At 33.7% G+C, this 13914-nt stretch overlaps 1 protein-coding gene across 1 annotated transcript in view; it reads left to right on the top strand.

The window, feature by feature from the left end:
- LOC111051386 overlaps positions 1-13668 on the top strand; it is an 86263-nt gene extending 72595 nt beyond the window's left edge. Inside the window, exons 6-8 of the mRNA XM_022337897.2 lie at positions 2665-2836; positions 4647-4768; positions 5333-13668. Coding sequence (XP_022193589.2) covers positions 2665-2836; positions 4647-4768; positions 5333-7099 — 2061 coding nt within the window. The 3' untranslated portion in view covers positions 7100-13668. The remainder of the gene's footprint in view (positions 1-2664; positions 2837-4646; positions 4769-5332) is intronic.
- Positions 13669-13914: the final 246 nt, after the last annotated feature.

The following is a 13914-nucleotide window of genomic DNA, read 5'->3' on the forward strand; positions in this document are numbered from 1 at the left end:
ATTATCTACAGCTGGTACCAATCAACTACACTTCAACTCCAAACTACCGTTTCAATACCAGTACACAACTTATCACAGGGTGACGTGTTTATTACAGCTGGTAACTTTAGATGCTAAATCATATTATCACAGCTTGAATCATGATCATCTTTCCGTTCTTCGGTAGCCGCTCGGCCGACAATTTCGAAAACATAGGTCTGTAAAATGGATTAATGAATAATAATTATTATTAGCCCCCCTATTAGAATTTCTGGTCAGAAACCATCCCCAGTATTCACACAACATATTCCAAAGTTTCATGCCGTTCTGTGAGGTAGTTTTCAAGTATATAGGGAACAAACACACAAACAGATATTCATTAATATTATAACTAGCTTGCCCGGCGAACTTCGTACCGCCAAAAAGTCAATGTATCTCATGTTACACTTTATTTGGTGAATCATGAATTTTATCCGACAATCAATATTTTTATTTACTAGTCATGCAGCATTTATTATTCCGAAAACATATTCATCTCAATCAATTGGTAGTAATATCTATCAGTAAAGTGTTGAGTTAAAAAAATAGATAGAATTTTATAATAGATTATTGAAGATATTGATTTTTTTTGCCAAAAAGTCAATGTATCTCATGTTACACTTTATTTGGTGAATCATGAATTTTATCCGACAATCAATATTTTTATTTACTAGTCATGCAGCATTTATTATTCCGAAAACATATTCATCTCAATCAATTGGTAGTAATATCTATCAGTAAAGTGTTGAGTTAAAAAAATAGATAGAATTTTATAATAGATTATTGAAGATATTGATTTTTTTGAAAGAGGAAAAAAATAAAGCGCGCTGGCCTATTTTGATAAAATTAAATTCAATTTGAATATTAGATATAGCTGTTTCCACATACCAACCTTGAATACCGTAACGGCGACTTTCAATAATATAAATTCCAATTCTATCACTTCATAAACTTTTAAATACTAATAACGCATCAGAACTGTAAAATTCATGCAATATTAAACACACATACATACATTCATTTTTATATAAATATATAGATTAAATTCTATACTTTCATGAACGAATTAATTTTCTCTGTTGATGTTGCATCGTTGATGCGATTTCTCTTCACACATTGAATGATCAAAAACTCACTTATGTTAATAAACTCAGTTCACGTTTGAATTTGTATCCCATATGATAATTTATCCAGTGTTCCGTGATAATCTTTCCAACTGATAAAAAATTTCTCAACTATTTTAAAATTAATTTTTTTCAATCAAGAATATTATAATTTCTTCAGCATTTTATAAAAATTATTTTTTTTCAATCAAGAATATTATAATTTCTTCAGCATTTTATAAAAATTATTTTTTATATTATTTTCAAACAACTATTAAATTTGTTTTCCAAATGTGAGAATATTGATACTGATGGGCACGCATCATAAGAAATATTGAAACCCTAACATATAGAAATAGACACGGCCATACATCTTATTGATTAATGTGTAATGCATTCAATGAATAATAATCCACTTGTAAACCGATTGATTATGAATAATATTCTATAGTCTGATTGATCCTATCTTCAAAGAAGATGATACATATAGTGATATCAGAGTAGGGAGGAATTCCTTTTCTTTTCATATTATCCTTAAAATGCAAAATTTCAAAAAACCTTGTTTATACATCGACGCGCAGTTGAGAAATAGTTATTTGTGCAAATAGTGCGCAAAGTGACGATAGTTTGCTGCACCGAAAGAAACGTTTACGCCCGAGCCGTAGGCGAGGGCGGAATGGTTTCTTGAGTGCAGCAGAGGAACTTTGCGCACATATTTCACATTAAATTTTTCCTACAGTTACCATTGAATATGAAAAGTGGGTAATTATGGGTAAAATTCGCTGAAATCCATCAAATGTTTTTCTGTGTAATTTTATTATTAATAAAAACCTTAATTTATTTAAAATTGAATAATGTAGTAGTAAATGAATGAAGGCGGCTGTCACTCATGTGGTGGCTGTCGCTGTCATCCACTGTTGTCCACTGCCTTCATATTATTATAACGTGCACCACAACACTATACCACACTAACCAACTTAATTTTGATTCTGCTGCACTATTGCTTCATATAACCTACTAACTATTTTGCGTTGCCATGTTGCAAATCTGGAGTGCAGAAAACATTTTTCCCGCACTAGAGCGGAAAAGTGATTCTTCGCGTTCTGTAATCAGTGCAGCAATGGCCACTTTTCAAGGTAACTGTAGGAAAAGAATATTTCTGCCAAATCTCATCGAATTCTTTCAACGCGTTTGGCCGTAATCGCGTTACATAAAGACAGACAAAAGAAAATCCGATTAAAAACATAGACCTCACTACGTTCGGTCAACAATTTAGTATTGGAATGCATATATCTCTATCGCAAATGTAATATATAGAAACCTAATAAAATTTATAACTTTTATTATAAATGAAAGTTGTAACTTTTATTATGTTTCAATTTTAGTAGCCCAATAGAGAAAAGTGTATATATACAGTAGAACTCCTATAGGATCACAGATCTCTCTCTACTGTATGCCCTGGCCCTAATAAATGCACTACTAAAATACATAATGTTCCTCGTATTTTGTTGTTTCTTATGACTTCAATTGTTGTGTTTTTCAGAATTGCAGTGCACAAAGTTCGGAGTCAACGGGACCGCCGGGCAGTCCTCAGGAGCCAACCGACATGATGGAAATGGGGGGAGCCGGTGGGGGACCCCCCATGTTCCCCCCTCAGCCCCCACACTATATGTACCCTGGATTCATGTTTGGCGCACCCATTTATCCAATGAATGGTAAGCAACAAAACTAATCAGGATAAGAATTCATTCCCTAACACGGATCAAGCTTCTACAAGTCAAGATAATTGTTTTCTTCAGGAAATAGAAGAATCGAATCGCATTGGAATGTGACAATCACAATAATTGCTAACAATCATTGCCACGGCAACAGACAGATTAAGGGACTGTTTCATGGGATACAAAATTGAATATTCAAGTCATCAAATGTTTCGCTAAAAAGATGTAAACTTATTGATCAATTTGCGTCGGCTACAATATAATTAGTTCAGTAGCCATTTTTATCACAGACTCACAATGTATAGGCTTCAAGGAAAAGATAAATAAGGGCTGCATTTATTTTTATTATTTGCATTTATTTTCCTGGTAACAAACATTTCGCCCGCAAAAATTCACTTCAACATTCTTCTAGTCGTGACCCTGGGTCTCAGGGACCACTTCTTTCATATTGAATATCTCAATATATTTCAAGATATATATAATATGTCCAAGGGTTATTGATGAACGCAACGATCACTTATTGAAAGCAGAAATCGATCTTTATTATAATTATAAAAATAAATTCATAAACCTTGCATTTTTAGGGTAGTGAAAGTACCCTACGTCTGGTTATTATTTTATATACTGTAAAGTGAACAAAAATTATAGTGATGAATACTATGATGGATCTTACATGCAACACTACTAGAAAGAAGGGAGAAAAATTGGAAGGCCATAGTTCACTCTTAGGGTAGTTTTTACCATACCCTCAATTTCATGTTGCACAATCTTTGCAAAACTTAAGAAATTATAGTGATGAATACTATTATAAATCCTAAAACCTACATGAAACACTACTAGAAACATGAAAAATATATAAGGTCATATAAAATTCACTTTTAGGGGAGGTTTAGTATCCCTACGATCACATGAAGTTCATTGGTTTCACTATCATCCTACTCAGGGTCAGTATTCTTATCTTGAACTTTGAATTCATTTTTATCATCACTAATGTCATTGAAGTAGAGATCTAGAAGTCAATTTGTACATTCTCTGAAGTCTCTGTTCAAAATGTACATGTTGACTGCTTGAATCCAATCATTATTGCATGAAAATGTGCATTTGGAAAAAATGAAAAAGTTACGATAGTCGTGACCCTTGAGTCCTAGGGACCCAAAAGCGTCATTTCACGAAAACAACAAGTCACAGGTGAAGCAAAATTATAACTAAAACAGAAATTGCCTGGGTCCTTAAGACCCAGGGTCACGACTAGAAGGTTAACGCAATACTCACTCTAATTTTTAGTACTACTGAAAGTATTAAAACACAATGGAGTAAATCAAGTACGGTACACTTCTATTTTATCACAACACAACTAGTTTCAACTTGATATATTTTATTGTGTTTCCATACTTTTGGTAAACCCAAATGTTGCACTTGAAAATGGCTCTCGAAGAGTTGAAAGTAGTTCTGTTATGATAAAATAAAAGAGTACCTACTTGATATATTATATTGTGTTTCAATACTCAACGCAGTCTATTAAGATTCATAATATATCAGATATGCCGTAATGACTTGCATCACAGCTATCTACCATAGAAGGCGATGGAGAAATAAACTTTTTCAACTATGCCGTCCTATTATCTTCATTGACTTTATTAGTCTGTGAATCTAACTGTTTGCCCAAGCCAGCTATTTCCACCTAATCTAACGTATACAATACTAGTTCCGTGCGCCGTAATAACCCATAATAATGCAATAACCAAGTACTGTATTTTAGAATTGAATCGTTAAGACTTACTTGATTGTATTTTGTTTGTGATTGCAGGAGTGAATGTACAGGGTGTGATGCCTCAGTGTTCGCCAGTGCCACCTCCACCCCCTGATGTCTGTCCCACAAGTGTTGTCGCCAAGCGACGGAAGAAACGCAGGCGAAAGAGGAGGGGAGGGGTTAGTATCCTCTTTTTCTCTGACTATTCATTTTTATCATCTGTTTCCACAGACTCTCTCCAAAAAATGTCTACTGAATTCTAAAAGCATAATTTTCTGTTTGTTTTTCTTGATATTCGATTTTATCGTTTCGCTGGTGTCATAACTCAAATATAATTTTCAAACATTTAATTGCAGCAAAGTATAAAAAAGTTTTAAATGAAGTTGAAAGCTCTTTAGGTCCAGAGACTAGCTAAAATGTTATTTTATCTCATCAGCAATATAATCCTGCTAAAGGTATTGAGGACGCGCTTCACGCTTCAGTTCATGAGGACAACCTCATTTCATGTATTAAAGAATAATCCGGGTTTAGTCAAAAACTGACATTTTAAATAGAATCATCTCATTAAAATAATATTGTAATAGAGGCTATACACTCCGATAATTAAACAAATTAGTTGTTTCTCCTGTTAAATATATAATTTTATGGTAGATAGAGATTGACTCAGGTATATGAATAGATTATGGCAATGAAAATAACATTTCTGTGGAGGACGATAGTAACATTATTGACTGAATTGACAGGCAACCGATGAAGGCTCAGAGTCCAGCTGCGAAGAGGTGATTAGCTGCGACAACGCGGCTTGCAGCCAATCAGGAGCGAGCAGTGATGCCGGCGGCCAGGGCTCCAGCTGTTCGAAAACCAATTCGGATTCTGGAATCAACACGGAGCCAACACCCGACAGCGGCTCCAACACGCCGCCACTGCCCTGTGAGGATGACCACCTGCATTCGCCATGCGAGTCACTGCCCGACCAACAGAACGACAAAGAGTCCAGTTGCACATCGACGCCCGAAGCTCAGAAGCGCACCTTCGAATCTCTTCCCGCGTCAGACGCCGAAGAAACGCTGCAAGAGCTCAGCTGCAGCTCCGAGCCGCCGCAGTTGGCCGGCTGTCCGCCAGAGCTCGCTGCGATCGACAATATGGCCGCCGCCGGGGAGCACGTCATCTCTGTGACGTCATCATCCAGTAGCGCCACTTTCGAAGCAAAAACTGTCTTTGACTCCACCACAGTCACGAGTCAAAGTTCAGTTGCTGATGATTGTCTTCCTCAAACTTTGGAACCTGAAATTGTCGCTGTAACTCAGATCACACTTGAAGAAACTGCTCTTGTTCACTTGCCAGCGGTACAAGAAAGTCAACAGGACGTTGTTCACTTACCAGGAGTAATGTGTCAACAGGAGAATGTCCTCATACCGAGAGTAGTACCATGTCAACCCGATAATGCTCATATGTCAGGAGAGGTGAGCGAAGAGGAGGTGATCGCTGATGTTACAGATTATGATGTTAATGATAATAATAAAGAGAGTAGGACTGATTTAGTACATAATGACAAAGAAATTGAGGATAGAATAGATGTTGAAATTGTTGTTGTTGAACAGGACCCAGAAACAAACGAAGAAAGTTTGGAAGTTGTTGAGGAGGTGGAACACATGGAGGAAACTACAACAAAAGTATTTGGGGAGGAGGAGGAGGTATCATATGAAGACAGGATAGAAGTTGTTGTTGAGGAGAGTTGTGATGTAAATGAGAAAGAAGGGTATGATGCAGAAGAAATATCAGAACCCATTTCTCTAATTGAGGACAATATTTTGATGAATTTTGACATGGTGTGCCCAATGGTGTCTGAAGAACAGCTGAAACAAATTGAAAGCGAATTCGACAGCTGTTTGTCCAGGTTCCTGAAAATACAAGAATCACTGCCTCCGAAACCACCGCCACGCCGCAAACGAGCGTTGAACAGAGTTGCTGAAAAAGTAGCTTCAAAGGTTGTGGACGCCGCAATCGAGGAGGCAGTTGCTGAAGCAGCTAACAAAAAGAGTGCGGCTACCGTTTGTAACCAGAGGTTGCCGATCACAGAGGCAGTAACTAAATGGCTGCAAAGTCAAGGAGGCACTGTGCTGTCTGTGTCGACAGCCTCTTCAACAGACGAGGATTCCGATGAGGTGGACGAAGGTATCGAGGACGGGGAGAGCTCAACGAACCAAAAAAACGTAGAAGGCAACCCTTTCCTTGCGCCATATCTTAGTGGCTCAAGGACAAGGGTTGCCGACGCGGATGATTGTGTGAGCCTGGTATCGAGTGCCGGAGAGTGGGACATGTACCAGGAGCACCAGGAGCGAACCAGGGCCATTTGCGACCCGGCGACGTCGGTCGACAAGTACTACCGACTGGGCGCTGATGACCCCGATGCATCGGCCAGCATTGCATCTCCCCCCATCATCAAGACTGCAGTGCATATCCGTCGAGCAGGCCCGTTTCCTTGCGGCGTCTGCTGCATCATACAGTAGCACACCCAACACACCAATGCCAATCTCCATCCTCATCATCTTACTACATACAACATGCTGGAAAAGACACTGATTAACAATCTGATTTCCAAACTCATAATAAAGCATTTCTTGAGTATTTAAAACCATCATCTAAAATACTCCACTATTCATTCATGAGTAGGCCTATCAAGAATTGTTTCTTGAATTTTGAAAATGGTTTATTCTCATTGAGGGTATTCAATTCTCATCCTATTTCAATATGAATAAATCAACTGAAACGCGTGTTACTGCCATACAGTTGATATGAAAAATGTTTTGAATGGAGTGAGGATTGAATTCTCTCAATCCCTTTGAATTGTATTACTGTGCTCTTCATCTTGTCTTCATCTCCTCAAAAATTGAGATACTGGAAATTGTTTGTGGGGGGAGGGGTGTTTTACTCCCAAGCACGGTATTAAATGAATCGCAATTGCTGGTTTCATTCTTATTTTATTAGAAAATTTAGAGAGGAAAACGTACTGGATTGGTTTGGGATTGATGCAATGATTCATTGCTGAAATTTATGTGAAGAAAAAATTGTGATTGTAAAAAATTGTTGGCTTGGCCTCATGTCATTCTAATCTCAAACCCGTTCACAAAAACACTGGCGAATATGAAAAACAATTTCTGAATAGAGAGGTTACGCATACTCAAGATCTCCATTAGCAACTAATCATTATGAGAAATCATTTTGTACATCGGTGTCCTTTACATCATCAATGCTTAACAAAATGACGCTCATAACGAGACTTCCTTATTGTTAAAATAAAAACTTTCAAGATTTCCTAAGTATAACTGTTGGTTGTGTTACTATTAAGGCGGGGTTATGAACAGGGCGCAAAAAGTGAATCTGTTTTAGAGAATGTGATGATAACTAGACTCGGTGATCAATGATTAATATTATGATGGTTGATTAATAATAATATGTTGATTATAATGTTGATGTTGATGCTCACAAGACTGAACCGTTGTGCCAATTTAAGTTCAAATCAAACTGCTGAGTGTGCAGAGAATAAAAATGTGATGCTGCAACTTCTGTTGAACAGAAAAAGCGAGATATTTTTTACACTTGGTGGTCGAAAGAATATTCACATTAAAATAACGGTTCCGAGACAAAATGATAATGTACGGTAATAGGCCACCAGCACAGGAGATATTTTGTTGCTCAACGCTGCTGAAAATCCAATAGAAATGCGTTGCTTTGTATGCACCGCCACATAGGATTGTACAGAAATTAGAAACGTTTTGCAACTTGATATCTCCAGGTGCTCGGCTTTTGATCCCTAAATAAGTTTCCTCTATCGTATGCTTGTGATGAACTTATAAATATGCGAAACAGTATGTATGAGCGTGTTGTTTTATTACTTAGTATTAGTTCATTTCAACCAACATAAAAATTATTATAATTAATATTCTCTATTATAAGAAAAGTCAACAGTTAGCCAAATGGATAAATTATTATCATTTTCTAGAACTATTTATGCGTGAGAATAATTGTTAAAAAAATGGGTTTTCCCACTTTCTAGTGCAGTTTTGTTTTTTCTTTCTACGCAAGTCGATACGTTTTTGTTTTGTTTTTTATTTCATCAAATACAGGAAGTATTATTATAATTGGAATATTAATGAAGATTGGAGAAAATTAATTGTAGTATAAAACACTGCTTGACGTTTCATGAACGCTTTGATAAAAAGGTATAGTAGGGAAGCATATGAGACGCCTTTTTAGATGTGTGTGACTACAGTTAGCCTATAAATTTGTTTAAAAATGGATTCCATAAGAATATTGCTTGGAAGCTTTTAAATCTTAATGAAAGATGTGTCAAGCCTACTCGACTAAAGTGACTCTACCTCACAAAAACTACATCATGTTATACGACTTGAAATTTATTTTATAATTTTATCTGATCTTCATCAGAATTTGATGTAGACGTTGATCTACAATCAAACTGAAAAACTTGAGACATCTCGAGTACGCTTCTTCAAATTTGACAATATCGCATGAGATGAAAATAAAATTCTGTAAGATGCAGAAGACCTAGGTCATACATTATTATCATTGAATAAGTAATGCCAAAGCTAAGGTATGCAAAGTAGGTGTTATGTTATCATTGATATAATTTTGTTTATCAAATAAGCCTCTATCATAAGATTTGTTTGTACTATGTATATAATATAGGAATTTTCGGAGATTATAATTTCAACAGTCATCATATACACCATAAACCTATGTGTTCATAATAATAATGAGTTATTTAGGGTGATAGGAAATTAAATTGGCTAGTGATGTCTATCAGGTATTGTCAGCCTATGTAAGCTTTTAATAAAATTGAATTTCTATCAAAAAATTATAGTTACTAGCAGTTAAATGATTAGTGAAGTTCATCGCAAAGATACTTATTCATTGAAATTGTTGAAAAAGATTAATATATTGTAAAAGTTGAACAAAAAGTGTAAGAAACTCATGTCAGCAAAAAAATTGACGAAATGTAGAAGTATTTAGGTACTTTTACAGAAGCATTTATATCCTGAGTTGAACATTTTAAGCTTTGTGTAGGTACATTATTGTTTTCGATTACGTAATCCAAAGAATAAAATAATTAATTACTAAAATTAGATTACATATTTAGAGGACTGTATATGGTTTCATGGGACGAGAGCAGGCTGAACGCTGTAAGAAGGCTATCCAGTGTTCTGCTACATAGTGTGTTCAGTTTGAAAACACAAAATATTTCTACACTAGTAGTGAATGATAATTTAGTGACTAATAATTTACAAACTACTATTAGATGAGTTACAGGCTTACGACAAAAACTACGGTTGACTGTACAATTATTAAATGTAATAAGTTATAATCTCAATACTGGTACATTATTATATAATCTAATAGATGGCCTACTGCACTGCCAGTTATTTGGTTCAATTATAGTACTATAAAGAAATATTATAATAATTACTGGAGACGCTATGTTTATTATTAATTATCAGTACAGATACAGTAGGGACTATACCGTATGAAAACTGAGCCGTATGTTTCAATAATGAACTTCATAATTGAGAAGGTTTTTGCTCTTTTTATTTGAATTCAGTCCCTAATTCTTCAGTGTTTTATCAATAAAGTATTTTGAGGCGCTGAAGCTGCTATTCTCATTTCGTATCAAATTCTCTGTTCTATTAAAGGGGTGATTTATTTCCAAATTCATGGTTTAGGGAAAGGTAATGCGGTAAAATCGAAACAGTTCATTAGCAGAAGGATATGAAAGAATTGAACAAGGCTTACATCGAATTTTTTTCAACAATGTTCAAACAATTATTAATCTAAACATCTAATATGAATGTTAAAAATACCGGTACCTCTATTATCAATAAAACTAATATTTCCTTTTAAATTATGTTATAAAAAAAGAAAGATCTCGTTTTCCTTAATACACGTTAATAGCTTGAGATAGAGAGGCCTGACTGAACGGTTGCAACACACACACTCAAGTCGAGTGAAGTTCCTTGCGTTTCTGAAGCAATGGTGAAGATGCTCTCAGGAAGTACTTTATTACAGTATCCGTTTGAAAGGCTATAAACTTGAGAAACAAAATTATAAAATAAATTAATTAAATCAACTTTGCCTTAATCGCATGTTTACAGAATATTGAAGTAATTAATAAGTTCACATAACACTGGTGTAATTATTTGTACTATTTCATAATAATGATAATAAATGCTATGCAATGTAATTTGTAGAAGATGTTATGGTTGTTAATTAATCAATAATCTTAACTGATTTATTGTTCTAAATATTAATAAGTTATTAATTAATAAAAGCGTAGATTGATAAAGCGTAAGAGAAACTGCACATCTGTTGCTTAGTTCTAAGATAATATTAAAATGTAAGTAGAAAGACAGAGACTAAGTCCGGTGCAATAATTTGTAAGCATTGTTAATGATAATAAGTTAATTATTTACGTAAATAATTGAATAAGTAAGGGTGTTTGGCAATGTAATCAGTTGGCTTAAAAGTGTTTATCATTTTTGTTTCACTTATTTAAAAAATCAAAAATTCACTTTCTCCCCGATATTATTTTTGAGAAATAAAATACATTAACTATTATTCCTCCAAGCCTGCCCAATAATTCTACAGCAACAATGAAATTTATATTTTGATATGCGTATACACTGCACATGTATGAGATCTTTTTATAAATAACAATGAATTCCAATTGTATTCAACTAATTCAGAGCACTGATGTGCTTCTTGATATAAATGTTATCGATTTATAAATTCATAAAAATCAATAGTTCATGGAAACTGCTTGAATGTGTATGGAAAGAGCGTGTCAACGAAAATGAAGATTTAAAAGATTTCTTTTGAAACTCTACTGAAACTTCATTAATAATTACTATAGTTCATGTTATATATCTGCTATCAATATTCGAATTGAATTGTTATTGTTGATCAAAAATCTGTAAAAAAATCAATGTCCCCATGAGAAATTGTTTGCCCAATATTTTATAAATGTTCTTCGTGTGAGGATTTTTACTCGTTGATTATAATATCTATATATTATATATTTGTATGAGGAAAGGGATTTTCAAGTTAGTAGATAATGTTGATTATAGAAATCAGATTTAAATAAAGTAATCTGATATTGTTGTCTGTACATTGAAATCAAATATCAAAATTGATGAAACTCGAAATAAGGGATTCGATGCGAGAATATTATATTATAAACTATTCGATTACACTAATATATACGAAAATATTCACTTACTCCAAGAAAAACAACTGAAAATATAATATCTAAATGTCCAGCCCAATAACCAACTAAACAAGTGCTTCTTTAATTTAATTTCAGTCTTTCATAAGTCGTTCCAATTACTTAAAGACATTAATTATTACACCTTAAAATAATTAATTCCTTGAATTTTGTAATTTGGAATGTTTAGCTAAGATGCTTCATGTGCCTTACACATCATGAAATTCTCCACACTGTAAGGGAGTGATACGGAACGGGTTCGATTGAGTGCTTAATTAAACAGGGCCAGGGTTCTATTGCTGAGACAATTTTCTTTAGTTGTCAATTATTCATTATAATTAACCGAAAACAAAAAATACATTTAACACTCAAGTTTTGTAATCGGAAAGATCAGGGATTGATTGTAATGCATTAAGTTGATAAAACATAATCATATGACTCCAATAAATAATGCAATATTATACATTTAAAAAATTTAATAAATCTCTTCCAATAGCAGTTATTGTACAGTACCGTACTGTAATAGTTCTTCAAAATTAGTGTAAACTCAAGAAACTTGTGTAAATAATTACAAATTCTTGCTCCATTTCTCACACCTTATGAATGACGAGGCATTGGAAAGAATGATAGTTCTACTATAATTTCAACGTTGGCATTAATGAATAGCTGATTACCTTAAGGGACTTCCCATATTTTAAAGGTTTGGTGTAGATATGTGCTGAATGTTAGTAAAATCTCAGTATCAAATAGAAGAATATTGGCCTACAATATGACTTCCATTCTTCACAAAGTTTTTCAGTATTTTTCCAATTGTTGAATCTTGTTGAAACTCGAATTATCTATTTTCAAAACAGAAAATTTGAAAACTTATCGCCCCTGTACAATCACGAGGTGTTCTTTTTCAAGACCCCACGTCTTTCATCATATTGATAAATACATTTGATTTATCTCGATACCAATGTATTTCATAATTGATACACATGAATCTACAACAAAAAGACTATTCAAAGCTCAGATTTCAATTGTATTGCTTATACAATACTGTCCATCTTCTACATCCTCAATTATATATTTTATAGAATGAAAGCAATGTCTTAAACACAGATTGAAGCAAAATAAAAACCTACATTTTATCTTGTATTCTTCGAATTGTTGAGTGAGGATTTGATTTGTATATATAAATACTCCATAAAAGTTGAATACCTTACTTCAAATAGAATGACTTATTGATTTGTAATAGAAATATGAAGTAATAATTAATTCAACTAGTCCAACTAAAAACGTTTCAAGTTTAAAAACAGAACATAGCTAATCAGTCACGAATAAATATAATAAAAATAAAATAATAGGGAGATTTTGCTCCACAACATTGTAAAATAGGCCAAGAATGTAGGTCTTAATGTTTATCTGTAGAAGCAATAAATGAATAGCTTTGAAATTGAGGAAAAATTATTGCTGTATAACTAATAACTGAATTCGAATAAGTTTATTATTACTAAGTTTAAGTTTCAAAGAGATATTGATGAATCTTCTGAAGTCCAATAAAGCAAAGGGACCACAGATGAACAAATAATGAATTAATAAATAAAATCAGTGTAAGAACTTAAACCCTGAATACATGAGTGTATTTTTTCAAGGCACTTTTTTGTTGCTATTTTATTTTGAACCAGTGATTATTGCTTTTTTAATTTGATGATGAACAATGTTATTACTTTTCATTATTATTTCATTTTAATAATTATAGTTATTCTTAACTTTGTTGATTAATATTTTTATTGTAATAAAATATTGAAATATTACAAATCTGTGATTGTTGAATTTTCTTGTCTTTTCTTGTGAATAAGTCTTATATCCCAAATTATGATAGGATTCCTATGAGATGAATTATATTTAATCCTCTGTCCATAGTATGAGGTAGAGAAATTTTATTAGGAAATGTGTTCGAAGTTCGAGGTGTTTGTAAGCAACAGAAGCGAGATTAGATCGATCTATCTTGAGACTCCTAACTCAGTAACATTAACCATAATCTATTCCCTTTTCGAAAGAGGT

This window comes from Nilaparvata lugens, chromosome 6 (assembly GCF_014356525.2).
Source record: "Nilaparvata lugens isolate BPH chromosome 6, ASM1435652v1, whole genome shotgun sequence".
Taxonomy (NCBI): Eukaryota; Metazoa; Arthropoda; class Insecta; order Hemiptera; family Delphacidae; genus Nilaparvata; species Nilaparvata lugens.